The sequence below is a fragment of the Festucalex cinctus genome, chromosome 19, assembly GCF_051991245.1.
Source record: "Festucalex cinctus isolate MCC-2025b chromosome 19, RoL_Fcin_1.0, whole genome shotgun sequence".
NCBI classification, from domain to species: domain Eukaryota; kingdom Metazoa; phylum Chordata; class Actinopteri; order Syngnathiformes; family Syngnathidae; genus Festucalex; species Festucalex cinctus.
Genome location: NC_135429.1, coordinates 11,884,905 through 11,912,668, shown reverse-complemented (window position 1 = coordinate 11,912,668; position 27,764 = coordinate 11,884,905). Strand labels below are relative to the sequence as shown.

Sequence of the window (27,764 nt, the reverse complement as noted above, 5' to 3'; positions counted from 1 at the left end):
TTCAAATTCTTTTGAATCGTCACCGATACCACTAGTACTTTTGATACACAAAATTTCCCAAAGAAAACAATGAAATCATTTTAAACAAACCTACAAATCCAAATACAGAATTTTCCCTTAAATTGTATTGCATTGAAATTAATGACAATTTTTCTATCCATCTTCTAATTTCTAGTTCCTCATCGTAAAATGGCCACATGTTGCGAGTACCTTGAAATAAGGCTGGAAATCGGTCTCAATACTTGGTATCTTTACTCGCCTTAAACATTTCTTGACAATGATGTTATGTGACCTCACTAGTCTAAATATGATATTCTGATTAATATTACATTTGTGGAATATGAGTTATGAAGCAAAATCCAACCAATTTTTATCCATCTCAGAGGGCGGCCATTTTGCCACTTGCCGTTGAGTGAAGAACATCAAAGTTGCTCATGGCTCAGGAGACGGCCAATTACATCTCATCTGTTCTCTGAAGCAGAGCTGTGATTGGTTGTTACCTGAGACCTGAACAACATTGATGTCATCTTCAGTCGACAGCAAGTGGCAAAATGGCCGCGCCCTAATGGATTAAAAACGGCTGGATTTTACTGCGTAACTCATATTCCACTAACGCAATATTAACCAGAATGCCATATTTAGACCAGTGTGGCTGCATAGAACATATTGCTGTCAAAAAATTACCTTAAAAGAAATAACAAATCGTCAGTAATATCAAACGGTTTTATACCTAAGGGCTACTTGACTCATTTAGCAATTTTCAGCAGTAAAAAGTGAATATTTTGCCCAGAATTAATTTGAAAACTTCATTATTTTTCATGTTTGATTAATACCTTTAAAAACCCATTTTGCCACTTGTCAACTGAAGATCACATAATCTTTAGTCGACAGGAAGTGGCGAAATGAGTTATTAAAGGTATAAATTGTTCATGAAAAATAATAAAGTTTAATACATTATGTATTTATTTTCAATTTTCTTACTGTTGAAAATAATTAAATGAGTCAAGTATCCCTTTAAAGATGAATTGACATCTCGATGCATGGGGTGCAATTCAAGGATGTTACATTTTAAAATGTAATATATTTATTGTATGCTAATGTTTTGGGCTTTAAATGTATGCCGATTGCTAGCAGCAAAGCATGAGAGAGGGAAGCAAGCAGAAGTTAGGTGTTAGAAGATGACTGGCTTGTCCACAACTCACCTTGTAGATCATCCTGCGATTTCTGCCGCCAACTTCCTCCACCAAGCAGCCCGGCCCGGCCCGGCCCGACGCGACCACACAAAGACATGTGAACAGAGCGGGCCGCTTTATTATCAGCTTTGAGGCCCAGAGTGGCGAGAGGATGGGGAGAAGGGTAACAACGTCTCCAGCTCCATCCATCACGCACGTCCTGACCTTGGCTTGACCCAAGCGTGGCCAGCCAATGAGGCGCCCTCGTCCCCGAACCACCGCCCAAACAACTCGCGCACACTTATCCAGCCGCACATTCGCATCGAAGGGGATCGGGTGACACCGAGTGGAGGCTGGATGCTCTTTGTGTCGGTCGTGGCTCCTTGGATCTCTTTGTTTTTACATGACTAATGTGAGGAACAACACCTGACAAACAGGCTGTTCATCCTGTCTCCTCTCTCAGGCTCGTGCCCCCCTCCCCCCAACACCCTCGAAGGAAAAGCTTTGTCGGTCACAATGGAAAACAGTAGCGCGGTCCTCCATCCATCTCCATAGATTTCCTTTGTGAGGGGACGACGTGTCATTTCGCCGGCAAAATGCTACAGAGGAGAAGAGTCCATTCAAGCAAAAAGAGAACATAATACTGAGAAATGAAGCACATGCTAAGGGCCACTAGGGGCCACTTTACCATATACAAAAAAAAGCTTTCTACCCTTGGAAATCAAGAGAATGGTTTCATCTCCATCCAGAGGTCATTTAGTGTTCCTTATATTCACTTTTAACCAGCGGTGGCAAGTCCAAGTCCAGAAAGTAAAAAAAAAAACCCTTGACACAGTTTGGCCCCAGGTGCTAGCTAGTGAGCTCCCAAGCTAGCGCCCTGGGTGCTCGTTTACCTGCTAGAGAACTAACTAGCTAGCTAGCACAGGGAGCTAAAGACGAACTTTGACAGGGTTTTTACTTTTTGGACTTGGATTTGCCACATCTGGTTAAAAGTGAATATAAGAAATGCTAAAGCACCTCAGGATGCCACAGGTGCTAGCTAGTGTGCTCTCTAGCTAGCTCCCTGGTGCTCGTTTACCTGCTAGGACGTTAGCTAGCTAGCACAAGGGGCTAAAGCCAAACTGCGGCAGGGTTTTTAATTTATGAATTTGCCACCTCTGCTTTTAACATCTCACCTAATAAAACCCAAGAAAATAAATGAGTCACTTGTGATGTTTTGGACGCACCTACGCCGTCTCATTCAAGCATGGCCTTGTAGTTGAAGCACTGCAAACAAACCAAATGGGTGGCCTTGGCGTTGCTATGACAATCTCTCAAACAAGTTTCCGTTTTCTTAGGGAGAGATTGCGGCTTGCTTCATCTGAGAAACCTTTGGAGTTGAAGGGTCACGGTTCAAGTCTTCCTGGGTGCCCTTGAGCAAGAGGTGGAGTACTCGCTGACATCTCTACTTTCATGCATGCATGCGTGTGTGTGTGATTTGTACGTGTGTGAGATGTAATAAAAAATTAAATTGCCCCTATTTGGAAAGGTGAGGTTTGAAAGGTGCACTAGTAGACATGCATGTTATTAGTATGTAGAAATGTTCCATAGTTGTAGCAAACCTTTTGAGCATTAATTCAAAAGCGTTGATATTCAGTCTTTCTCAATCAAGTCTTTTTTTTTTTCCCCAATTCAGGCGCACTAGTAGGGTGACTATCTTAATAGTACAGTAATATTTTTTTCCTACTACTCCTGTACACGACTTATCCGACAAACGCATTTGTCAAGTCAACCAAAAACTTTTTAAATTTGACCAATCTAGTTGGTAGTTATGTGTCCGATCAACCCTTTGGTTAAAAGAACCCATCTATCTGTGAAGCAATTTATATTGGTTAAAGGGCCAAGCGATCCAAATTGGTCATGTGGAGAACATTCAAATTGAATACAGGAAGTCCAGAGCCCAGATTTGAACCTTTAACCTCTGAAGCGCTAACCTTTTGGCCACAGTCAGCAAACCAGTTGGACGAGTGAAATTTGGTTGGTTGGTTAACCAATAAAGTTGGTAGGGCAATAACCAATCGGATTGGCCAATTTCTGACCCACTGATTGATTAATCTAACGAGTGCTGTCATTATCGATTATTTTTCGAATTGATTAATCTATTAATTATTCAATCGATTAATTGGATTCATTTTAATTTTGTATTAAAGTGCATTACAAAATATCTTTTCCCTAATTACTGTTACACCACAAATAAAGCTAGAAAATTCATGGCTGAGTGGTTAGCACGTCCGCCTCCCAGTTCTGAGGACTCCGGTTTGAGTCCAGGCTCTAGCCTTCCTGAGTGGAGTTTGCATGTTCTCCCAGTGCCAGCGTGGGTCTTCTCCGGGTACTCCGGTCTCCTCCCACATTCCAAAGACATGCATGGCAGGTTAATTGGGCGCTCCGAATTGTCCCGAGGTGTGCTTGTGTGTGTGGATGGTTGTTCGTCTCTGTGCGCCCTGCGATTGGCGGGCAACCAGCCCGAACACAGCTGGAATAGGCTCCAGCACCCCCGCAACCCTTGTGAGGAGCAAGTGGTTAAGAAAATGGATGGCTGGATGGATGGTGTTTATTTCGTATTTCATATTTGTATAGTGATTTAGAGAAAAAAAAAAAAAAAAGGTTGTACTGTTGCAGGTTCACTCATTGTTTTCCAAAGTACAATGTTTGCAAATGTCTTATTTTGATTAAACACAGAAGATAATTGGTCTTCGTCCATGAAGGACTACATAAATGTACAATTACTGTTCATATGACGAAATCATAGGATTTGGACAATTTTCAATAAAAAAATGCCATCAAACGACTATTCCATTCTTTATAGTTGTTGATTAATTTGATAATCAATTACTTGTCGATCAATCGATTATTATTTATTTATTATTATTATTATTTTTTAAATAACCAATCCAAGTAGGGGCAATTTTGGCATACTAGTAGGATAGCTGCATGTCACTAATGAGGCCAAACTAGCTGATATATTCCTGTGCTGGTGTATCTACTGTAATTTTGTAACTAGTGAAGTTCGGTAAACATTTTCATGAAAATAGTTTGTGCATTTTTACCCCCCAGCGTGAATGATTTATCTTGCGCAACACATCAAATATAATCAAATCTTTCCTTGGCAAAGGCCTCCGACATTTTGCTTCCACCAGAACGTTTTGCCTTTGGTTACTTTGCAAGGCTGTTTTAAACACACACAGCTGAACCATGGCCTCTACTTCCAAACTGCAACGCCAGCAGCACTCTTGTCAATAACACTCTGCAGCCCGAGCCAAGACTTTGATACCGAGGACCTGAGGCTTTGTTCTCCTGACGGCTGAAGCAGCACGTGTTGCCATATAGCCTCCAGGGCGTAATTGCTAACATATCGCAGGCAAGGAAAAAAAAAAAGAAGCTACAGTCGCTTACTACACACCCAGATACAAACGCAAAATGCCCAGGGCAGAAAAGAAGTTAAGATGAAATGTCTTCATGTTTGCGAGTGTTTGGATCATAGCGTGATTGTCAGGATGTTTTAGCTCACCTGTGAGCCACCTGTCTGCAGGGAGAGCAATGGCGCTCACGAGCTCACTGGAAACACAATCTGGGAGGGATTAGGCTGCAATTTGTGTGATAACTAACACAAAATAGGTCCGCTCAACCTTTGATGGTCATTTACAAGAGGTGACAAATGCGCTCACTTACCATCCAGTTGCACACAGGAAAATCCTAATCATTAGAGGTAGTTAGTTGCAGGCCGCATTTATTCAAGTAATTTATTGGATAAATTAAGTCAAAGTGCTATTAATGCATTTGTTCCCCTTTGGTTTACTTTTACATACTGATTAAAAAAAAAAATCTAAAGATGTAGCAGAACTCGTTTATTTTTTTATGATGGAAAAATGTCAGCATTGATGTCTTCAATATAATCACATATTTATATTATTAATCATCATTGCCCATTGTACTGCTTCATGTGCATAAACAAAAAAAAAAGTTAATTTAAGGTCAATTGTTGTGGCTAAAGTTGCCTTGTCTTGGTACTGCCACCTACTGCTGTGGATGTGTAATTGTGGTAGAAAGGTGCTACATGAATAAAATAATAAAACTAATAATTTTATTTAAAAAGTATAAAAGTATATTAATGCATGCAGCCAATGTCCATATTTTTTATTTTTATTTTTTAATGTAAAACCAACTATAATTTTCAGTACCGTTACTCAGTAGTTAGATATTTCTTTTAGAACTACTTTTTGCTTTGAAGTCACATTATTCCAAACTAGCAGCACACTTTTGTCATTATTATTTTTGGCAATTTGACCCATATTTGCCAGTACTAGTCAAATAATTAGGTACACCTGCACTATTAACTGAGTTCCAATGAGAGGGCTGGAAGGAAAAAAATGCAGGTACTTTTGATTGACATTGACATGGATAATGAATTTTCTAGCTTTATTATCTGTGGTGTAATCAGAGCTGTTTGTAATATTTTGTCTAGCAATCAGTTGCCAATCAGAGATCCGATACCAGTGATGACACAATTGTAAAGCCGCTGTGTATTCAAAAGCAGGTTGTGTTGAGATTGAAAGAGATGTTTCAGTGACAGGTGAGCGGCTCTGTAGTGTAACTCAAAGCCTGTCGTTGGTCCACGCCCTGAAGCGCATCCCACTGTGGGAGTGTGAGAAGCGCCCTGAAAGTATGCACTGATCGACTGCCTGCCTGTCCCCTTCAGGCGAGGACCGGTCTAGATTTGCATCTCACACAAGCGATCTGCACAAATCCAGACAAATTGATGTGAAGTGGAACGCTTTCAAATGCTTCATCGGTGTCAACAACCACTTCTTTGCAAATCCTTATTTACACGTTAATGAGATGCTGATATCAATGACCACTGATAAGTGTAAACGTGGCACACTTTTTTTCATCTTCTACAAATACTGTTAAACTGTTTTGGAACAATGTATGCTTACTTTCTGATAAAGACTGAATGATAAGACGGATACAACTCTTGGTATCTCTGGTTTACAAAAAAGATTATTCCAGTAGCTTGTTGGTTTAGTTTAGCACCGTAGCTGTTTTCTGATGGTTGCCTGGCAACTGCTTGGCAACAGGACACAGTGTAGCACAACATTGGTGTGGGCAGAATGGTTGGATTTGAACATCAATTAAGTACAAAATGAAATTAAATAAACAGAGGAGACATTTTACAGACGCTACACCACTTGCATTATGGGAAATTTAGCATGTATTTATGTTGCTGTGACTCGTCTAGTGCAAAGTGAGGTCTAATTATGTGCTTGGGGGAGTTTTATCCCTTTTGGTATTTTATCACACGGTTGGAATAGAAATCTATTTCCGCCATTGTGCATGGACGGACGATTTGCTTCCTGGCCAATGTTGGTGGCTCCTCTCATTCCTTTTAAAGTCAGCGTGAGAGGCGCACAGTCTTCTGCGGAAACCGAAATCCCTTGACACAAACTATATAACATTTAGATGACTTCTTCGTATGTCATCTGTCGGATTACTACTGTGTACAAACTGGGTGTTGACCTCTCCCACGCTCTCAAAAAGGTTGGGTCAAAAATAACACAAATTGGGTTAAAAATGGACCGACTCAACTTTTTGAGTAATTAAGCAAATTAAATTAATAATCTACAAAGCAGCCTTTTTTTTGTTTTGTTTTCTTTTTTTTTCCTCTCTAAGCTTGATTTGCGGGTTATTCGTTTGACCCAACCTATTGTGAAAATTGAATAACCCAATTGAATTGGGTGTAAAATGAACCATGCCAATTTTTTGAGTTATTTAATCAGAAAAGGTTGGGTCATTAAATAACCCATAAAACAACCCAATTAGTTGGGTTGTTTTGTGGGTTATTCAATTGACCCAACTTGTTGGGCAAATTGAATAACCCAATCAAAATGAGTGAAAAATGAACCGACTCAACTTTTTGAGTTATTTATTCCAAAAGATTGGGTTATTCATTTGCCCCAACCTTTTGGTTAGATCGAATAACCCTATTAAATTGAGTCAAAAATGAATCGACCCAATTTTTTAAGTTTTCATCCAAAAGTTTGGGCCATTAAATAACCCATAAAGCCATCCAATTTGTTGGGTTGTTTTGTGGGTTATTCAGTTGACCCAAATTTTTTGGGTAAATTGAATAACCCAATCAAAATGAGTGGAAAATGAACCAACCCAACTTTTTGAATTTGGGTCATTAAATAACCCAGAAAGAAACCCAATTTGTTGGCTTATTTATTGGGTCATTCATTTGTCCCAACTTTTTGGGCAAATTGAATAACCCAATCAAAATGAGTGAAAAATGAACAGACCTAGCTTTGTTATTTCATCCAAAAGGTGGGGTAATTAATTGGGTTATTCAATTTGCCCAAAATGTTGGGTCAAATGAATAACTCACAAAATGACCCACCAATTGGGTTGTTTTGTGGGTTATTTAATGACCCAACCTTTTGGATGAAATAACTCAGAAAGTTGGTTTGGTTCATTTTTCACTCAATTTATTTGGTTAATTCAATTTGCCCCAAAATTTGGGCAAAATGAATAACCCACAAAACAACCCAACAAACTGGGTTGCTTTATGGGTTATTTAAGTGAAAAATGAACCGACGCAACTTTTTGAGTTACTTGAATAACCCTAAAAAGTAACTTGTTCCCTTTTTGACCCAGTTTGTGTAATTTTTGACCCAACACTTTTTCAGAGTGCATGCGCTACACGTCCTCACCTGCTTGCAAGTGGACACTGTGGCCAGTCGCCCCCATCTTCATCCCCCCTCTTCCTCCCCCAGTGGTCGTTATCGTTTTAGCTCCATAGAGACTTCTGGAATGACAGCACTTGTCTATAACGTCGCCATCACGCCTTATGTACGGGTGTGTGTGGGGAGGGGATTGTGCACATGTTTGCCCTGTAATGACAGCGGCTGTCTATAACGGCTCGTCCTGGCAGGGATCATTCGGTCCACCCTCTCTCCCACGTCCGCCGTCCGGTGTCACCAATGTCCGGGCGGACGATGATGTGATCTTTAGTCCCCTCCGCGATCTATAGACTGGCATTTGGCTCAGGGAGCGTCCCCAGGCTCTGACATGCATGCTAAACTTGGAGCTCTTCTGCCGATATTCCCGCCCCCACCTCGGCTCAGCAGCCTCCTCCAAGAGGAAGTTAACGCCAGACGCGGCAATATTGTGACATGCCGCATTAGATGCAAAAGTGGCAGCTCGCCACTGAAGTTCACATTTCTCTGGAGGGAAAGATGACCTCTGTGTGGACCCTCATCTTATTCAGTAGGATGTTGTACAAAATGTAGTGCACGGTGATAATAAACAGCTGACACAGAGAACGATGCAAAAGTTATTTTTCAGAACACAGCTACGAGTCACACAAAAAGTAAAGAAAATTGGAAAATGCTAATGTAGTGTGACCTTCCCTTACCCCAAATGTTTATTGCTGACATACAGTATCTTATTTCAATAGCATGCATTGAAATGTGCCTCGGACTCAGATGTGACAAACTGAAATAGAGCATCAGTTGGACTTTACTGGGACGTATGCTACCTCCAACCAATCTCATGTGATGCATTTCCTTATGTATGCTAATGTACATCGAGCAGTGTAATACAATGCAGAAGAAATAGAAAAAAAAAGCTATAAATGACTCACTGATTTTGACCACTTTGCAGTGAGTGAATGCTGAGAGCAGATTCATCCTAATGTGACTCTCAAGTCCCAGCGTGGCTTGTTGTATTATCATATTAGCATTCTTCAGTGCTCCGTGGTTTTTATCGCTAATGAAGGCTTAAATGCTCTTTGGCGTATGTGTTCTCAGTGGTGCGCGTGGTCCGCAGGGAGCGCCTGCGTCCTGTCCTGCATTGATGCCATCACGCTCTCATCTGCATGCCTGACAGCTCAGACCGTCTTTCATCCGCACGCAATCTCCCTTCCTTTATCATCTTCGTCTCTCAATCTGCTTGTGCTCTGCTGCAGTCCCCTGTCACTTTCCATTACTTCCCACTCATGTTTGTGTCTCTTCATTCTCTTTTTGCAGTCTTTTTCGCAGTCTTGCCTGCTCTCGGGCTTTGGGTCAATACGGCATGTGTTGAGGATTCAGTGGTTGTACTTTCTAGATAAACACCCTGTTAGCAGGATTATCCCTGTTGTCCTAACAATGTAAACCCGGGATTAGGCCTTACTCTCCAGGGATGCAAGGGTGTGCGTGCTTGTGTGTGTGTATGTCTTGCTGTCTGGAAAGTCAATTTTAGAGAAAGACAGAGGTACTGTTATTTCAGCACACATGGAACTGCAAGAAGTTCACATTCCAATTTAACAGAATGGCCAAAACATGAAGTTCAAGGACTTTGTGTGATTCCATCCATCCATCCATCCATCCATCCATCCATCCATCCATCCATCCATCCATCCATCCATCCATCCATTCATCCATCTTCCCCTTCCATCCATCCATCCATGTAGCCATCTTTCCTCATCCATCCAGCCAGACAGCCATGACTCTTTTGTTCATCTGTCCATGCATCAAGGCATCCATCATTCCTCTTCCTTCCATCCATCTGTCCGTCCATCCATCCAAGGACTATCGGGAATCGGAGCCTGTCTGAGCTGGCCTCGAGCGAAACACAACTTACGCCCTGGAGTGCTTGCCAGTGCTAGTGTTGGAGCTCGTTAGTGTGGAAGCCACAAATTTGAAACAACGCTGGACAGGACATGTTGTATGGATGGATCCCACCGGACTACCATGTATCACTTTTCATAGCGAGTAAGACGCAGGAAAAAGACATCAAGGAAGACCAAAATTGTGATACAAGGACCAACTAAAATGCTCCCTGTGTAGCAAGCTAAATATTGACCTTAGACCTTAGGAACAACTTACCGCCAACGGAGCAGTTTGGAGAAGAATAACTTGAGATTTCACAGTCAACCGAAAGGGCCGGAAGACAACGAAAATGTCGCTCAACCACTATAGCATGTGACTGTTGCTGGGCCTTCAAAGTCACACTGACCACAGATTTGGAACATCCTCACCACAGACAAAACCGGGGCTTGGACTTGATCTGGAGCCAACAGTAGGAATGGTATACATTTAAAACCATTTAGTCAGAATTTTTAATGGGGCTCTTGTATTGACTTTCCTTTCATTGTGCAATTGTGTGCCTATGCCCTCTATTGAAGTAACAGTATTCTTTTGGTTTATAAATGACTTTTGGTGATTCAAGTCTGAGCTGCTGCAAAGGAATGAAGGCATGGAAGAGAGTGAAAAAGGACTTGGGTGAAGCTCTTCGGAGCTGCCAGTGGTGGCGATTGAAAGGCCAAAGTTGAGCCCCCCTCATGATATCTCCTGTACCACAGGGGCAGTCACGACCGGGTCAGCGGAGGTTCAGGTGTCAGTGAGCGACGGCTGACTGACGAGACCAAGTGGGACCTCTCTCCGAAAACGCTGTCCCGCTTGGACCTTTCATCCTTCCTTGACTCCCTCTCACCGTCTCTCCTCTGTGACCCGTCCCGCCCCCCCACCTTCAGACTTCTCTTTGCTCTCGGTCGAACCACACAACTTCAACCTTGTCATCCGCTCATCCTTTCCTCCTTCCTTCCCCCTCCTCACCTTCTTCTTCACCCCGAAAACTAAACATTACCACAGGTTTTCACTCAGCGGGTCGGCCTGACTGGGGCAGCTCTCTGTGGGGTTGCACGTCTTCAGTCCACACATGCACGCACATTTGTGTAAATGTTTCAATACATCTTTAGATGGGACACCACTGAAGAAATTGTACTTTGCTACAATCTGATGTGATTATTGTAACAATGTTGTTTCGTCTCGAAGGGCTAATTGTACAACCATTAATGTCTAAACGGCTGGCAACAAAAGTGAGTACACCCCTAAAGTGAAAATGTCCCAATTGGGCCCAATTAGTCATTCTTTCCTCCCTGGCGTCATATGAGTTGTTGGTGTGTTAAATTTTGTATTATCACTCTCACACTGGACATTGGAAGTTCAGTACGGCACCCCTTGGCAAATAACTGAGGATCTGACAAAAATTAATTTGATTTTTTTCCTCTACATAGAGATGGTCTATAGCTATAAGATTGCCAAACAATATTCGCCACACATATTGAAAATTTGGGCCCGATTTGGACATTTTTTCTAGGGGTATACTCATTTTTGTTGCCAACCATATGGACATTAATGGCTCAGTGTTCACACATTGCAAATATTTTTTTTGATTTCCCTTTAAAAAAAAAAAAAAAAAGGTGGCAGCTATTATCTTATGGTCAGTCAATTAGTAGAAATGTATTTGTTTTAAGGTAAAGACGAGGTCCTTTTGTATAAAATGGGTTTTCTGGTGGAAGACTTGAACATATTTTATTGTACTCTATAAGCACCTATGGAGCAACAACATACGCACAATTTTATTGACGAGAGGGCAATTGTTGAGTCACTGTTATTGAATCTGTTCACATCCACAGATATATTACGGCCATTTTGTGCGATACGAGACACTGCACGCTTTATTTATTGCAGCTTTAACGCCGATAGGACACTTTTAAATCTACCCGTGCAGCCAGTATATCAACGTGATGCACCTATTTATGTCATTAGATAGCATTATAGCCTTATATATTGCTACTTCAGGGAATGCTTCAGCTGTCCACTTCATCATCCACGACTGTTTTCTAGTTACGAATCCCAAGAATTAAAACATGTGCTAGGTTAAAATCCTTGCATCATAACTATGGACAGTTTGCACGTTATTGACTGCTTTTGACCTAGTATGCAGCAGCTTGTAGATTAGCCAAAATGCAGCTATTTGTCACCATAGCAAGACTGAGTAGTGCAGTACATCGGTTGTTCCAAAAAGATGATTTTATTTACACACATAACTTTGATACTCAAGAGGTTTAATATTAAATGTAACACTAAATTATGCTAATAGACTAATGATTAGTTGCCACGTTTGTTCTAGAATCTAATTTTCTTTCTTTGCCTCAGTTTTTTGTCACATTAGGCAACCGTCTCCTGTACATCTCATCACTCTGAAACTCCCTCGTCATGGCTGCGGGACTGCTGGAGGACCTGAAGACAGGCACACAAACGCGCCTGCAGGTATGCACGCTGGCGCACTGGCAGGTGCAGCCTTCTTTCTGCGCTGTAGCTTTTCATTAACTTGTCTCGTACAATCAAAGTCTGTCAGCGAGAGTGACACGGAGAGAAAGAACACGGGAGGAAATGGAGTTTTCACAGATATGGCTGTGTTGTTGTAGCCGCATCGAAAATGGAACTTCCTTCTCCTGTCTGATAACATTGTTTCTGACTTTTTTTGTGTGTGTGTGTGTTTCTCCTGCAGTGTCTCCCGGGCCTTTCACGACCAATATGTCAACAACACACAAATACAGGTGAGGAAATGTTACAATGCTTTTGGTGATGTGCATACTATGCTGTCAACTCATCTTATAGTTACTGTCTGCACACCTGCGTATACTTAAGAAGTACACCTACTTGGGTCAAAAACACAAAACAATCAGAGAAACTGATTTAACTCCTAGTGTAAGTAACAAGAACAGACTGAAATGTACTTGAAGTGGCAGATTGTAGCATAAAAACTGTTAGCAAGATTGTTAAAATGCATAGACATGACAGTCACAGTTAATATCATGCTTCACCAAAATAATAGTGCTAGCAATATTAAGCTAGCATTAGCACGGTAAACGAACTGACATGACAGCTGCACAGTTGCTACACTGGTAACATTTACTTATTTGTAATAGACTGTTTTTAGCACATTTACACAAAATTATTGCTGTATAAGTTTGTTTTTTTTGGAAGGTTAAATCAATTAAAAAAAAATGATTGCACCATAAAAACTGCTAGCAAGATTCCCAAGCAATTGTGAAAGTGCATAGTCATGATAGTCAGAGTTAATGTTTATCTAGCTTCACTAAAAAGCAGTGCTAGCAATACTAAGCTAGCATTAGCACTGTAAACAAACCGTTAGCTTCAGTGGCTACATTGATAACATGACTTATTTGTACTGGAGTGTTTTTATCACATTTACACAAATTTATTGGTGTACAAGTTTAATTTTTTTTGGAATGTACAACCAAAAGAAAAACTCATTAAGGCTTTTGTTTTGATGAATTAATTTTGTTGCAAGCAGAATATTTACCTTCTTACTATAGTTCACATTGAACTGAAGTGCTCTTCTTTAACAAGGTCAGTCAAAAATGAATCAGCTAAAATTAATGGCCGTTAACTTCCACCAAGATTCAAGACCATCAAATAAAAATTGCCACAGGATTTTTGTGGTTTCTAATTTTAGGTCCTTACACCTCAGCAAGTATATGACTTGATGGGGTTTGTTACATATTGACTTTTGAGAAACCCACAAACAGCACCATATATATTTATTTAGTTGCCACTGTATGTTGAAATAATGACAGTACTTATTGTATACAATACATACCTGTTGCCGTATTTTTTATTTTTGTGAGGTGACTGCTAAAGGTCAAAAGTAGGATATTCTAATCAGGAGCTCTTTACATATAGCTTCTCTTAAACTTTGTTTTTTAAAAATCTTTTTCCATCTTAAGAGTGCTTGTTTTGCTTCATGTACGCTTATTGCGGAAATGCCATCACCGTCGAACGCGTACACACACGTTGAGCCACATGTAGGACGTCGGCGTCTTGACGGGGTGATCTGCCGGTCAATCGGCTGTATTGATTATTGGGACAGCAGAGGTTGGTGGAGCGGCAGCAGTAATTAGGGCTTTTTGGTGTGGATTAGCCGAAAGAAAAGGTCACCTGCTCAACATTGGTGGCAGGAGCACTGGCATTGTCAGGGGGAGGGGGTGTGGATGTGTGTGTATGTTTTGGTCACAATTGACAGGGTCATATATAAGAGGAAACATACAACTTCATACTGAAACACTGACATATGATATAAGACTTAATATTTGCTCCATGTATTTATTTATTCTCAACATTCTATTTACTTCATTTTGTAGCATTTATTTTAGCTGCACTGCTCTTGAACTTTTCTCTTTAACTTTTTCATGTTTTTCCATCTTAAGAGTGCTTGTTTTCCTTCATGTTCGCTTATTGTGGAAATCTAAAGAGACCCACGCTAGCTGTGTTAGCTTGCATTATAGACAAACATGTTTTTGTTTTTTTTGTGTTAATGCCTGCTTCACCTTGTGTTGCCGTGGTGACACCTACAATAGTGCGACAACTTTCCTCTCAGTGGGATAGCACTTTTACAGTATGCAGATCTGAGTGTATTTTGCGAGGTCACGACCCTCCCGAACTGTGATCTGGACAAACAGGGCAGAGGAGCTGCCGCAGGACACTTTTGTTGTCTTGCACGGCTATGTCAAAAACAAAAAACAGAATTCCCTGCTCAGAGACAAAAAAAAAAAATATTAAAAAATCCAGGCAGGAGTAGTTTTGGAGGAGAATGGTGAACTTTATGACAATTTTTTTTAAATGAGTTTTCATGCTCCATGTGTTAAAGGTCAATAATTACTGTAACATGGGTGCTAATTTGTTAGCTTATCAAGGTTAGCCACTTCATTTGTCTCGTATTGACATTTTTGCATCATATGCTACTGATGCTGTGATTTACTTTCATAATTTCTGAACATATTCTGGGTTAGCATAGCTATCGCTATGTCCCACTTAATATTATGTTCACACCATGTGGAACCAATTGTTTCCCAATAAAAAAAACAACAATGTGGATGATTAAGAAGGTGTCTGCCTGTGTGCTTTTATGGAGTGTCAGCTCCTCTGCACAAGATCAGAGTGAGGCGGCGGCAGCAGCCGCCGAGCACACGGCTGATCTCCAACTGCTAAGCTGCAGCGCTCCTAGTGGCAGACATGCAGAAGGCACCCTTCACGTCTGCAAAAATAAACCAGACATGAGGAGACAAGTGCTGATTGAGGGAGCTCATATGCGAGTGTTGCTTTGCTTTGTGTTGCTTTGTGTGGCCCGTGACGCAAGTGTTTGTGTGCGAGGGAGGGCCCGCTAAAGTTCTGTGACCTTTCCACGTCCTTTCTGTCACGTCATGTGTGGAAGAACGCCACCGGAGGGGGAGTGATCTCTTGCGCCGTGTTTACATGTGTTTTGGATTTGTCCCTTCTTACATGTGAGTGCTTGACTTTAAATGCCAGCGAAAATGGCGTGCCAGCAGAGGTTTGGAGGAAGTGTTGTGTGACAATAGCGGAGAGGGGAGCTGGAAACAAATGAGGGCTAAATAAACCCAAGTGAAAGGTGAAATTTGCTGCAGTTGAATGGGTCACATTTCTTGAGTAAAAAAAACAAAACACATCTTTCCGATAAAGCTAATTAGCCAATCAGAAGCAACCAGCATTCCTAAGATGTAATTTAATTAAACAATTTTGGAGCCAATTTTGATGTATCACGACACTTTATAACTCCAATACAAATTGAACCTATTTTTTTTTTCCCTCCAAATGCATCTAAAATCATATTTATGCTTATAGACAGAGACCCACGCTAGCTGCATTAGCTTTCGTTATAGAGTTCACCAGAGGGTCAAAAGTGTCACCATATACATCACAGCTGTAGCAGAACGGCACACAGCGTTGCCATGGTGAGCAACCATTTTTTTTTTCTCTCCCCCCGCTGTGCTAAGCCAAACAGTAGTGTTCGCTTAGATACGACAAAGGACAAAACCAAATTGTGTGCTCTGGCCTAATGCGCGCGTCGTGCGTGGAACGTGTTTATTTGGCCAGGTGCATCTGCCTGACTCGTGTACGAGTCGCCAAAGGTGTTTGCAGTGACTATCTGCATTTTCTCAGCTTGCGTGCATGCGTCAGGGAACGTAACAATGAGGCGCTGCCCAGCATGATAAAAGCGGCAAAATGATCAGTGTCACAAGCTCCGCTGAACATAATCAGCCTGTGCTAGATGAGACCCCGGATTCGGGGCCGCGAGTCGTCCGATTAAAAATGCACGCGGCGGGCGCTTCATCACCGGCGAAATAATGCCGCCCAGCCCGTCCCACGTGTTCATGCATCGCCATGGAAAAAAGGCTGTTTCCCTGGCAACCAAACTGGCTCTCTTTTGTCACAGCAATGAAGGGAGGAGGAGGAGGACAGACACTCCACGCTGACCTCCACCTGACCTCTATGCAGACATATGGCTTTCTGCTTTACTGGAGGGTGCATTATGATGGCTTGCTTCTCTACCTGAGCTGAAAAATTCCCTTCCCAACTATTAGATTTTGATTTGATGTGGACAAGCCGTAATGGACGCGAACAATGTTTTCGTCGCAAAACATACAGACACGACAGAGCGGGTCCAATAGATGGACATCCATTACGTCCCTCTACTGCCCCAAGTGGTGATTTGTGCAGACAGTGAAAGTGAAACAAGACAGGTATGGCGACCTGTATAAGCATTTATGTGGCAAGTACGCTCTTTGTCCTCACTAGTAAGACAATTCAACACTCTAGTAGAATGACTTATGCTTTTTCTATTACTCTGCCTTCCTCTTGTCCAGGGATCAGCAACCGCTCCTGTCAAAAGAGCCATTTTGGGCTAAATAAATAACCAAAAATCTGTCTGGAGCCGCAAAACATTTGAAGATTGTGGTGAAGGAAACCGTGTGTTAGGGTTGGTCTAATGTACTGAGGCAGTAAGAGCTAATTAGAGCTGCACCATGGAAGACAATTATTGCAGCATTCAATATGTCTCGAGATGAATTTTCTTCTACCTTTCATCTACCATATTTGGATTTTTATTGTTTGGTAATTTTTCAGACTTCGCTTTTCTTACATTTTTAGACTTTTCTGCCATTTTGTCAAACTTTCGACAATTTTATGGACATACGATGGTCATTTTCTACCTCTCTTCTTCCTAACACAATTTATGGCTATTTTTGACATTCTGTTCTGCCTTTGGGCAATTTTTTTTTTCACATTTTGTGATAATTTTTGGGATTTCTTGTCTTGTTTTTGGACATTTTATGGGTACTTTTTGAACATTCTTTCTGGCCTTTTATTAATTCAATGTTCTGACTTTTTTTGACAACTTTGTGGACATTTTATGGTAATTTTCAGGAACTTTTATTTTATTTTTTGTGAACATTTTATAGCTACTTTTTAAATGTTTTATTTTCTGCCTTTCTTAAACAAAATTCTGACTGGCAATTCCAAAGACATTGTATGTTAATTTTTGGGAATTCTCATGGTTCTTTTTTGAACGTTTCCTTTTCGTTGTTTTTTATTTTATTTTATTTTTTATTAAATTCTCTGACATTTATGACAATGTCATGGACCTTTTATGGTGATTTTCTGCTTTTCTTTTGCCATTTTGAACATTTCATGGTCATTTTTTGGACATTTTTAGGTAATTTAAGTTTTTCATCTTTCTTTTTTTTCTGACAACTTAAAAAATTGGATGCTGACATTTTTAAAATAATTTATTTTTATATTATCCAAATCATTAATTATATTAAATATTTAATGCAAAAAAATACAATTGTAAAAAAATATCAGTTTATATTTATATTTTATTTGATTTTTTTTAAGATATCCACATGGAGCCACAGAAGAAGGGACTAAAGAACCACAGGTTGCAGACCCCTGCAGTAGTAGAACAAGTAGGGCAACCAATTTCATGATACTTTTATGACAATATGCACTAGTTGAGAATTGCATGCAACTGATATTATAGATTTCTACAAGTTAACATCTAGCACTTCACTAATTTCTACTTGTGTGCCCTTGTTGCTCTATTAGTGATCAGTAATGTCACCTAATAGTGGAAGGTAGTAATGAAAGCAACTTTGTCAGTAAGGTGATCTACTAGTGCAACCTAATATTTGTAGTAGTGCTCCGAGTTGTCTTACTGGTGAGCAGAAATGCCAAGTTTCTTGGCAAGCATTTATTTGATTCCCTTGATATCCAGCTTAAGGTCCTCACTAGTAATCGCATGGATGGATGGATCAGCATGGATGTCAAAGTGATACAAACTTGCAAAGACACTAGTCTAGCCATAATGTTAATCTAGTGTTTCCTTAATAGCTTTCATGACATATGGAGCACACATTGCAAGCAGCCAGTTGAATGCGAAACCGCTGTTGCCTCCCAAAGGACTCAGCAAGCACTACACATGAACGCTTTGTTACTAGGAGCACTCATTGTGGGTGTCGTAGCAGACTGGACATGGCTCGAAACAGGTGCAAGTCCCATGTGTCATATATCTACAGGGTACTGTTTATATTATATGTATGGTGATTATAACTATTTCAATTTCGATTGCTTCATTTAGTTCTCATGTTATCTGCTGCCTTTTTCACTGTCCTGTCACGTGGCCATCAACGTCATCGGGACTCTCGCCGATGATATCGGGTTGCTGCTGGCTGGAAAGTGCCGCTAATGGGCTCTCAAATACTTTATTGTGAACACTTCCTGTCAAGAGTGGAGATAGGATCACTGTTGATTATGCGAGATGGTTACAGAATAAAATGTATTCTGTAGGAAAGGAAATAGTGTAGATTATTTGATGAGGATGGCAGAAAAGAGCACAGCTGACTATTTAGGCCTGATCTTTATGTTGTAATTCTCCTTTCCTCCTCTTCTGGCACAGAAGGGACAACACTGCCTCTGCTGGCTGATAGAGTAAGTGCAGAATGCTCCCTGGCAGATGAATGATGTCAAGCAGACATATTTATATTCATTTAGGACGGAGGAGGAGGCCAAGCCATCTGTAACGGATGTGATGGGAATATGTGTGTGTTTGCGTGTGTACCTCCACATGCGTGTTTGAGCGTGTGTTCCAAGGTATCCGTCGTTTGTGATGAATTAATCGCGCTTTTGTGCGAGTTGATGCCATGTTTGTGCATTTGCCGGGAGTGTGTACGTGCATGCGTGCGCGCGCGAGTGAGGTCATTGTTCGGTCACTCGTTCAGGCTGCGTGATGAATGAAGAGGAGAGGTGTCGGGAAAGCCAGAGAGATTCGGGAGAAACATTGTTCCAACACGGTTAAAAAATGATCTTGTGTTGTGCCACAGCCTGAGGGAACCCAAAAAAAAAGTCAATGTCAAGACGTGCCAAGTTATAAACCAACAAAATATTAAAATGAGCAGTCTAGTTAGTTATGACCCCCATCATTTTTTTGTCAAAGATCCAAAAATGTATTTCTTTGCATACAGAAATGGAGTGGAAGCTGTTGTGTTTAGCTTGGCGGCCCAAAGCTGGCAGGGGTCAAAGACGTGACTCAACCAGGAAGTATCAGGCAGCGTAGACAGGAAGTGAGTTGACCAAACAGGAAGGAGCAGGCTACTGAGAGGTGGCTACATTCACAGGTATCACTGTCAGCGATAAGATGGGAAAATTATAACAGGGAGTAAGAGTGCATCCATTTTTGGTGAAATAATATAAATCCCAAGTTAGGTGATGCCCTTATGTGTGGGCAAGGAGAGCCACTATCGCCAATGCTGGTAATTTAATAAGACAAGCAATCAAAATGCCAAGTACACAAAAAAATGAAAACTCCCGCAAGGAGCTGCTGTTGACCACAGCTCACGGCCAGATGCTCACATTGGATTATTCACCAACACTCCACATTATGATGTCACTTTTAGGCCATGCCTCTTAAAGGCATTCAACCAACACAGAAATACTGCTGTATGTACGGTAATGACACTTTATAGAAACTATTTATTTTGTTGTGTTCCCTTTTCTTGTTTTTTAATACAATACTATTTTTTATTACATAAAAAAAATCTAATTTGTTTTTTTTTTTCCGATTCATAATCTGTCTAATTTTGTCAACAACAGTGCTGTCTTATTTGTCTGTGTATTTTTTTATCAGTATTTCATTTAAGTTCTCATATTTCTTTTTCTTGTAGACTCATTATTATTTTATTATTATTCAATTATTTTATTAATTTAAAACAAACATATTTTATCCACATAAAGAAATGCTTTTCTTATTTTATAACCTATATATTTTAAATACAAGAGTCCGTCTGTCTGATTCTTATGAATCAGAATCAAAATCAGATCGCCATTATTTGAGAGTTATAGTTTTTAGATTTTTCATTGTAGTCAGTTTTTATTTTTTGACTTTTGTTTTTTAAATTCAATTAGTTTAAATTAGCTTCTGGAGTGGGTTAAGGCAGTTATTTTTTTAAATGTTTTTTTTCCCCCCCAGTTTTTATTAGCATGAGCATTAGTTTTAGTTTTTTGATATATAGAATATTTGTTGAGTGAAAGATGGTGAAAAAGGTTACTAAGTATTGTGTAATAAATTAAACTACAATTCCCAAATGGCTTTTAGAGCCATAACAAAATATTTAAAGGTAATGTATGAAATTAATTGACAAAATTTCGCGATTATATTTAGTTTTGGTTAGTTTTATAAACATAAAATTTAAGTTGATTTGTGTTAAGTACTCTTTTTTTCTATTTTTGTTTCACTAATGAATTTTTTTTCAATTGTAGTTGTATTTCTGATTCTTTAGTTTTCATTAGCTATGCTAACCCTGCTTTATCATACAACATAACAAAATTTGTGGTTGTGACTACAAAAGTAAGATTTGTCGAGTAAAGGCTTAATGGGAGTCTGCAGTAGATGATTGCACATGTGAGGAAATGTGTTTGGCACATTGTGGTCAGGCGCAAGTGCATTGTGGGATCAATGTCCACACCTTGTCCTAAATTATTCATCCTGTCAGCTGGCCTGCCCGCCATCTTCCCCGGAAAGCGCTGACTGAGAGCTTCATCCTCACAAGCCCAACCATCCCCACGGATCCCCCACTCTTCATCCCTCCTCCTCCTCCTCAGCCATCACTTCCTGCTCTCTCTCCCTCTCATTATCTCCACTGTCATTCGCTCATTTGCGACCTCACTCCTCGCGTGCCTCCCGTACTTGTCCCGGCTTTTCATCCGTCTTCGCTGTCTTCTCATTGGAACTCCACTCCCACGGATTCACTTACTAATTCTTCCCTTCTATCCAGACTTGCCCAATCACTGCCCACCTCCCACCTAGGTACGGCCATGATGCTGCTGACTAAGATTATAACGCGTCGGCTTTGTATGATGTTTGTTTGTGAGGCCTTGGAAGACCGCCATAGTGATTTCCCGGAGGTTGATAGTGTGTCTATTCATCCTTATGTGTATGCATGCGTGCGCATGATCAACTCTGAGAGCCCCCGTGTGTGTGTATGTGTGAGAGATTCGGTAATTGTGACATGCCTCATACATCATGGCTCGAGCCAGTTTGATTACAAGCACAGGGGCCCGGTGATTAATTGTTGGATTCAGCTTCCTCGCCTGAGTTGTGACACTCGGTCACAGAGCATCTGTACTGACACCCCCTGCACAACCCTACACACACACCTTATATACCCCCTGCCTTCACCTTCAAATCCACCCTAACACCTTCTTTCCTCTCCTTCTGTCTAACATTCACTCTGCCTTTCCCTTTGTTTCCTTACCTTACCCCAAGCATCCATCGCCAAAATTGTAAAAGTTACCTTCACCTTTGCAACCCCCCCCATCCCTCATCCTCTCCTAACCTTTGCTTTTCAAGCCGCCTGGGCAACCCTCAGCTTCTTATTAAATCTCTCCTCACAGTTTTGACCCTTCTCACCTTTAGCTTTACTCCCCAGCAAGCTCAAACAAGCCCTTCCGTTACGTTGCGCAACTCTATGCCTAATTGTCCAGCTCATCCATCCATTTTCTACACTGTAGGAAGTCAAGCCCATCGCTGCTCACTGCACCTGGGACTGGCCACAAGCAAATTGCAGGGCAGCAGACATATCCATGTCAAAATGTAGCAGTATTACATTTAATAATAATATATATATTTGTGGAGACTTGGGCCAAGTTGTATTTTACAATTTTAAAAACGTTACTTCATGTTAAAGATTAGATAGCTCTTCATACGAAAAGAAAAATGCACTGAGCTGTCACTGTCTTACAAATGCAATTATGCCATCTAGTGGCAGAAAAATGCCTTCAACAAGTATCACATTCCTTTTTTACAGCACAATACATCTTTTTAATTTTAACTATGAATTATTATGAAATTACTGGATCAATGACTAAGAGATGCAGCCATATTTACATTAGTTTAACATGCTTTTCTTTCATGTTAACAAGAGTATGAAAACTTAGGGGAAAATACTTTATTGTCCATTTTATCATACATTTAGAATAGATATAAAATTTGAGATTTGTGCTAACCATTGAAGTTATGCGGTTAATTAATATCGATCTAAAAATTTTAATCGCCTACACATATAGTTTAAACTCATTAAAGCACGCTTTTAAAAGTACTCCTTGGCACATGTTCACATGCCTGCACAGTTCTCCAAATAAGAGGCAAAGTGTGCTTGCCTCAAGCTGTTTAACTGTCACTCCCAGTTGATGATAAGCATAAAGCTGCCACATAAAACAAAAGATCAAACAAAATAGTCTATTAAAACACCAAAATGTTCAACCAAGCCATATAATTTAATTTTATGCAAAATCCACAATTTTAATACTAACATATAATGCAAATTTATCATAGATGATATAGTAATTATGAAAATTGAAACAAAAGCTATTTTAACATACAACCAGAACATGCAGTATAACAATATTCACAAGCATATCGCTGGCCTTGTACTTATAAAATCAGTTTTCAGGAAACCCCCCAAAATAGCATGTTTGGTCAACCATTAAAATTACATCATCAAACACTTAAGCTTAAACACAAAGCTGCACTTAGATTTCATAATGCAACACTTAAGCTTTGTCAAAACTTCGTAAAAATAATCAATACATAAATAAATGAATGAATGAATGAATAAATAAATAAATAAATAAATAAATAAATAAATAAATACAAAACCCATATGTATGGACTGACTTGTGAACATATATTTTTTGGGGGGAGAGACCAAATTGTGACTTGTGAAGTTTTGGCCCAACATCAATTATACCTTCACTCAGTCTATTACTGCATCTTAGTAGGGGACCATCTCTGCCTGTTCTTCTTGCTCTTAATTACAAATCATCTATATACAGTCAATGCTTCCTGGCATATTGTGGCACAAAATATACGACAATTTTAAATTTAGACTTACCTCTTCGGTTTACAGTCTTGTAATAACCTCTGAAAAATGATCACCACGAACATATTTTCATGTAGTTGTTGTTGATAAATATTTTGTAGTTTTTTTTTTTTTTTTAAATTGGATCTCCTTCTAAGTTGCAATATCCAGGTGTACGTCGCAGTACTCTCAGCCCTAAGAGAACCCCAGATTGGTCGGTCCAGATAGTAGAATAAGCTCCAGCTGACTCCAGGCCAGCTCAGTGGAGCAAACTGAGAAGTGCAGGTGTCACATTGTCATGGTTGTCACTAACCCAATTACACCTGGAACACGGGGGACACACCCGCAGCCGCGTAAACAACATGACCACACATACACACGATTTGAAGTGAAAAAGCATTAAAGGGCAGCAAAAAAAATCAAAGTAAAAGCGTGTGTGTTCTAATAGCGTTTAATGCCCAGACTAATGGTTTCAGTAGGGAATCCTTGTGTAGAGTCTGAGTAGAGGCTTGGGCCGAGTGCTGGCAGGCAATCCCTCATCCTGATACCACATGGAGCGGAGAGCCAGGGGAGCGTCCAACCTCTATGCTCGCTTTCCCACTGATTCGCCGCCTTCCGTTTCTGACTGACTCTCATCCCCCACGCGTCTTTATCACACTACAGTAGTCTTCTTATCTTACTTATGCACGTCAAGTCTGTCCTCGTGTCTAAGCTGTAAATGACAAAGGAAAATCTGTCAAGCTTTTAGTTTATTTTCCATTATAGATTTAACCCAGTCAAAAATAAAAGTGTTACTCTACCTTTCTACAATATACATGTGGCCTGTGAGTCACACCTGGTTGCACAAAGCAAAACCTATCCTCCACAAATTGCTCCCTAGCACTCAAAAGACATTTTACAGGATCTTATGAGACATCAGCGACTGGTATCATCTCACTAACGTCCCTCTGTCACCTCACATTTCCGCTGCTCATGTCTGAGAAGCGTCTCGTCGGGCCTGAGTGGCATCGGACCATGCTAACCAGCGTGACGCCATCGGAAGCTAATAAATCATCTGTGGGCTTTTTTTGTTTTTTTTCCAACGCAGATTTATTTGGACTGTAATGAAGACGCGATGGGCTCCGGGCTGTACCCGGCGGCGACGGGGTGACACTGATGAATGGCTGAAGGTGCGCTCACTGCAGTCAGGCAGGAGAGGGACGACTGTCAGATTGCTGCACTGCACTGCTGTATGTGTGTGCATCCCATAAGGTAGGCAAAAATGTCATTATTATTATTGCATTATGGCAAAAAAAAAAGTGGTCACCCTTATGTTTGTAATCAGTTCTGTTAAAAAGAGCTGTGTATAATTCTATTACTCTAGTACAGGGGTCTGCAACCTGTGGTTCTGGGGCCACATGTGGCTCTATATTCCCTCTTCTTGTGACTGCCTGTGGCGTTCTTAAAAAACTAGTACAAATAGTTTTTTTTTAACATTTTAATTTTTAGCTGAAACATTTAGATAAAAATAAAAAATTAAATATTCAAAAAATGTTAGAGCCCAAATATGTAAGTTGTCAGAGAGAGACAAAAGGTAGATGGAAAAGTTAAAAAAAAAAAGTCTAAAAAGTCATCATAAAATGTCCAAAAAGGAAGAGGAAATGTACACAAAATTGCCCCAAAAAAAGTCAGAAAATGTAATCCAAAAAAAGCAGAAAAGAAAAGGGAGACAACATTCAATGTCCACAAAATGACAGAAAATTGATAGCAAATAAAGCAGAAAACCTTTCTTCAAAAAAGAAAGCCATAAATTGTCCAAAAAAGGAAGGAAGTCAGAATTTTGACAGAAAGGCAGAAATGTCTGAAAAAGTAAAATGTATGAAAAAGTCTGAAGAAATAAAAAAAAAAAAATTGAAGACAAAAGGTAGAAGAAAAAGAATCTCAAAGTATTGGATGGTTCTCTGTAATGGTTCAGCTGTAATTGACACCTGGGCCTTAGTACATTAGACTAACGCTAACAGTCTGTTTCCTTCATCACAATGTTCAAAGATTTTGTGGCCCCAGGCAGATTTTGTTATTTACTTGGCCTAAAATGGCTCTTTTGACAGTCAATGGTGCTGACCCCTGTTCTTGTAGGATGTCAAGGGATAATCTGACCAAATGTATCCACTGTTTGGCACTTTGGCACCGCTATAGGAGTAGCTTCTACTTTTTAATGTTGTAGGTATGTACAATTGTTATTTTTTTGTTTATTAAAGGAGTCTAATTAGTTTTACTTTTACTAATTGCCACTTCTGTTAAAATAACTTTGTATATCGAATCTCATTAGATCGTTCTGGTGTATGGAATGAAGTGACTAGTATGTTTAAAACATTTTAGCGCATCTTTACATCAATCACTTTTAATTACTACCACTATTTGTACAGAGTTAGACTCCACTAAGAATTGTCGCCTCTATGGCTGGCAAACACAGCGATAGGACAGATAACACACACTGGTCCTTTACGTGAGTGTGCTACCATACTTACCCTTCCATCTTCATCACCCTCTCTCACACACTTTGTTACACTCCTTCAGTCTACCTCTCCGCCCAGTTCCTACTCCCTCACAAAGCTGTCTGTGACTTACCTACTGCACAAATCTTTATCACATTCTCTTAAACAGTTGGCTTGCGCTTTCTTTTAACATGTCTGGCTTCACAAGGGGATACCCCCTGTGTGTGTGCATTGATGTCATTTTATGGGTGACAAAAGCCCACGCACACGTTTGTACACCACCGCCGGTTAATTAGAGCTCAAAGCACCCCTCTCTCCTCACGAATTTGGGGGTAATTAAAGAGCCTCTGGAATCGGGGTGTTTGTGAGCTGCTTCTAATTAAGCCCCAGTGAGCTGATTTAGCCAATTAGCTAACGGCTCAATGTTGGGCACCAAAAGCATTCCAGCCTCAGCGGAAAACTGGAAGTTACAGTGTTCCCGCTTGTCCCTGGCAGCGCTCTCATTTCCTCAAGCATTAATCACCAGAGTTACAACTGTCATTAATGTGACAGAAACAGAAGAGGAGGGTGATGGGGTGACACTGTAACCTTCAATGGGATGTTCGTTACCATCATCGTAGTCTCGTTGAATGATGAATGTTGATGACTGCAGGTCATATCAGCTAATTGAGGCTAAGTTCATTGTCGAATCAGTTCAGAGATACTTTACATACTAGCCCTTCGAGCGGCTAACTCAGTGGTCGGCAACTTCTCCTGTCAAAAGAGCCATTTGAAGCCAAATAAACAACCAAAAATCTGTCTGGAGTCGCAAAACATTTGAAGATTGTGATGAAAAATCAGCATGTCAAATGTACTGAGGGCCCAAGAGCTAATTAGATCAGCACCAGAATAGAAGAATATGCAGCATCCAATGTATAGATTCATTTTTCTTCGACCGTTTGGCTTCCATTTTTTGGATTGGTTTTTGCAATTTTTCATACTTAGTTTTTCATATATTTTTAAACTTTTCTTCCTTTCTGTCAAATTTGACATTTTTAGCAATTTAGTGGACAATTTATGGTAATTTGGGGGATTTCTTGTTTGATTTTGGGACATTTTATGGTAACTTTTTGAACATTTTATTTTCTGCCTTTTCTTAAATTGATTCTTTGACTTTTTTATTTTTGTTTTGGGCAATTTTGACATTTTATGGTGGTTTTTATGATTTCTTTTTGTTTTTTGACTTTTTACAGTTGTTGATCTTTTCTGCCTTTAAAATAAAAAATTCTGACTTGCTTTTGGAAATTTTATGTACATTTTACAGTAATTTTTAAGCTTTCTTCTTTTGTTTTTTGATATCTTATCGTTTGAATATTTTCAGCATTTTTTTTTAACCAATTTTTTGGACAATTCCAAAGACTTTTTATGGTAATTTTCTGCCTTCTTTTGTTTTGGGGCATTTTGTGGTTACTTTTATGAAATTTTTGGGGCATTTTAAACACTTTCCACCATTTGGCTCTCTTTTTGGACACTGACATTTTTTGGAATATTTAATTATTCATTTTTAAAAGTGAAATAATTCATTAGATGAATATTTTATCTAAGAAAAATAAATATGTAAAAAAATATTTCTAATTGTTTTAGAGATCTTCAGAGAGCCACGGGAAAGGGATTAAAGAGCCACAGATTGCAGACCCTTAGACTAACTAAAGTGGAAAAGAAACTTGCATGAAGGTAGGTTCCGAAAAAGTGGCATTATCAAGTCAATACCGTTTACTTCAGGTACTTGTCAAGAGTGGGATTTGAACACCTCCATTTGGAGGCACTCACAAAGCATCCAAGAGAGGATGTGGTTCATCTGCCCCCTTCATGCTGTTTTCTCTCGTATAACTCAACCTACACATTCACTTCCGCACGGCTTTACCCACTAAATAAGATCTTCGTATCCATCATTGAATAGTGTGACAGCTTGCATTAGAGAAGGAGAGAGTGAGGCAAAAGATATTTTAATGTGCGTGTTTGTATTTGGAGGAGGACACG

General features: G+C 40.0%; 1 protein-coding gene across 5 annotated transcripts in view; it reads left to right on the top strand.

Moving 5' to 3' along the window:
- The window catches only part of LOC144007951 (uncharacterized), a 31,349-nt gene extending 3,889 nt beyond the window's left edge, over window positions 1–27,460 (top strand). Inside the window, exons 5-9 of one of the 5 annotated variants that reach the window (XM_077507946.1) lie at window positions 2,510–2,595; window positions 12,191–12,304; window positions 12,546–12,594; window positions 24,359–24,522; window positions 27,369–27,460. In XM_077507946.1, the coding sequence (XP_077364072.1) occupies window positions 2,510–2,588 (79 nt within the window). In that variant the 3' untranslated portion in view covers window positions 2,589–2,595; window positions 12,191–12,304; window positions 12,546–12,594; window positions 24,359–24,522; window positions 27,369–27,460. Of the gene's footprint in view, window positions 1–1,209; window positions 2,458–2,509; window positions 2,596–12,190; window positions 12,305–12,545; window positions 12,595–24,358; window positions 24,523–27,368 lie in introns of those variants that run through there. The other 4 variants (XR_013280474.1, XR_013280473.1, XR_013280472.1 and 1 more) reach the window with 4 other exon arrangements.
- The last annotated feature ends 304 nt before the right edge of the window (window positions 27,461–27,764 follow it).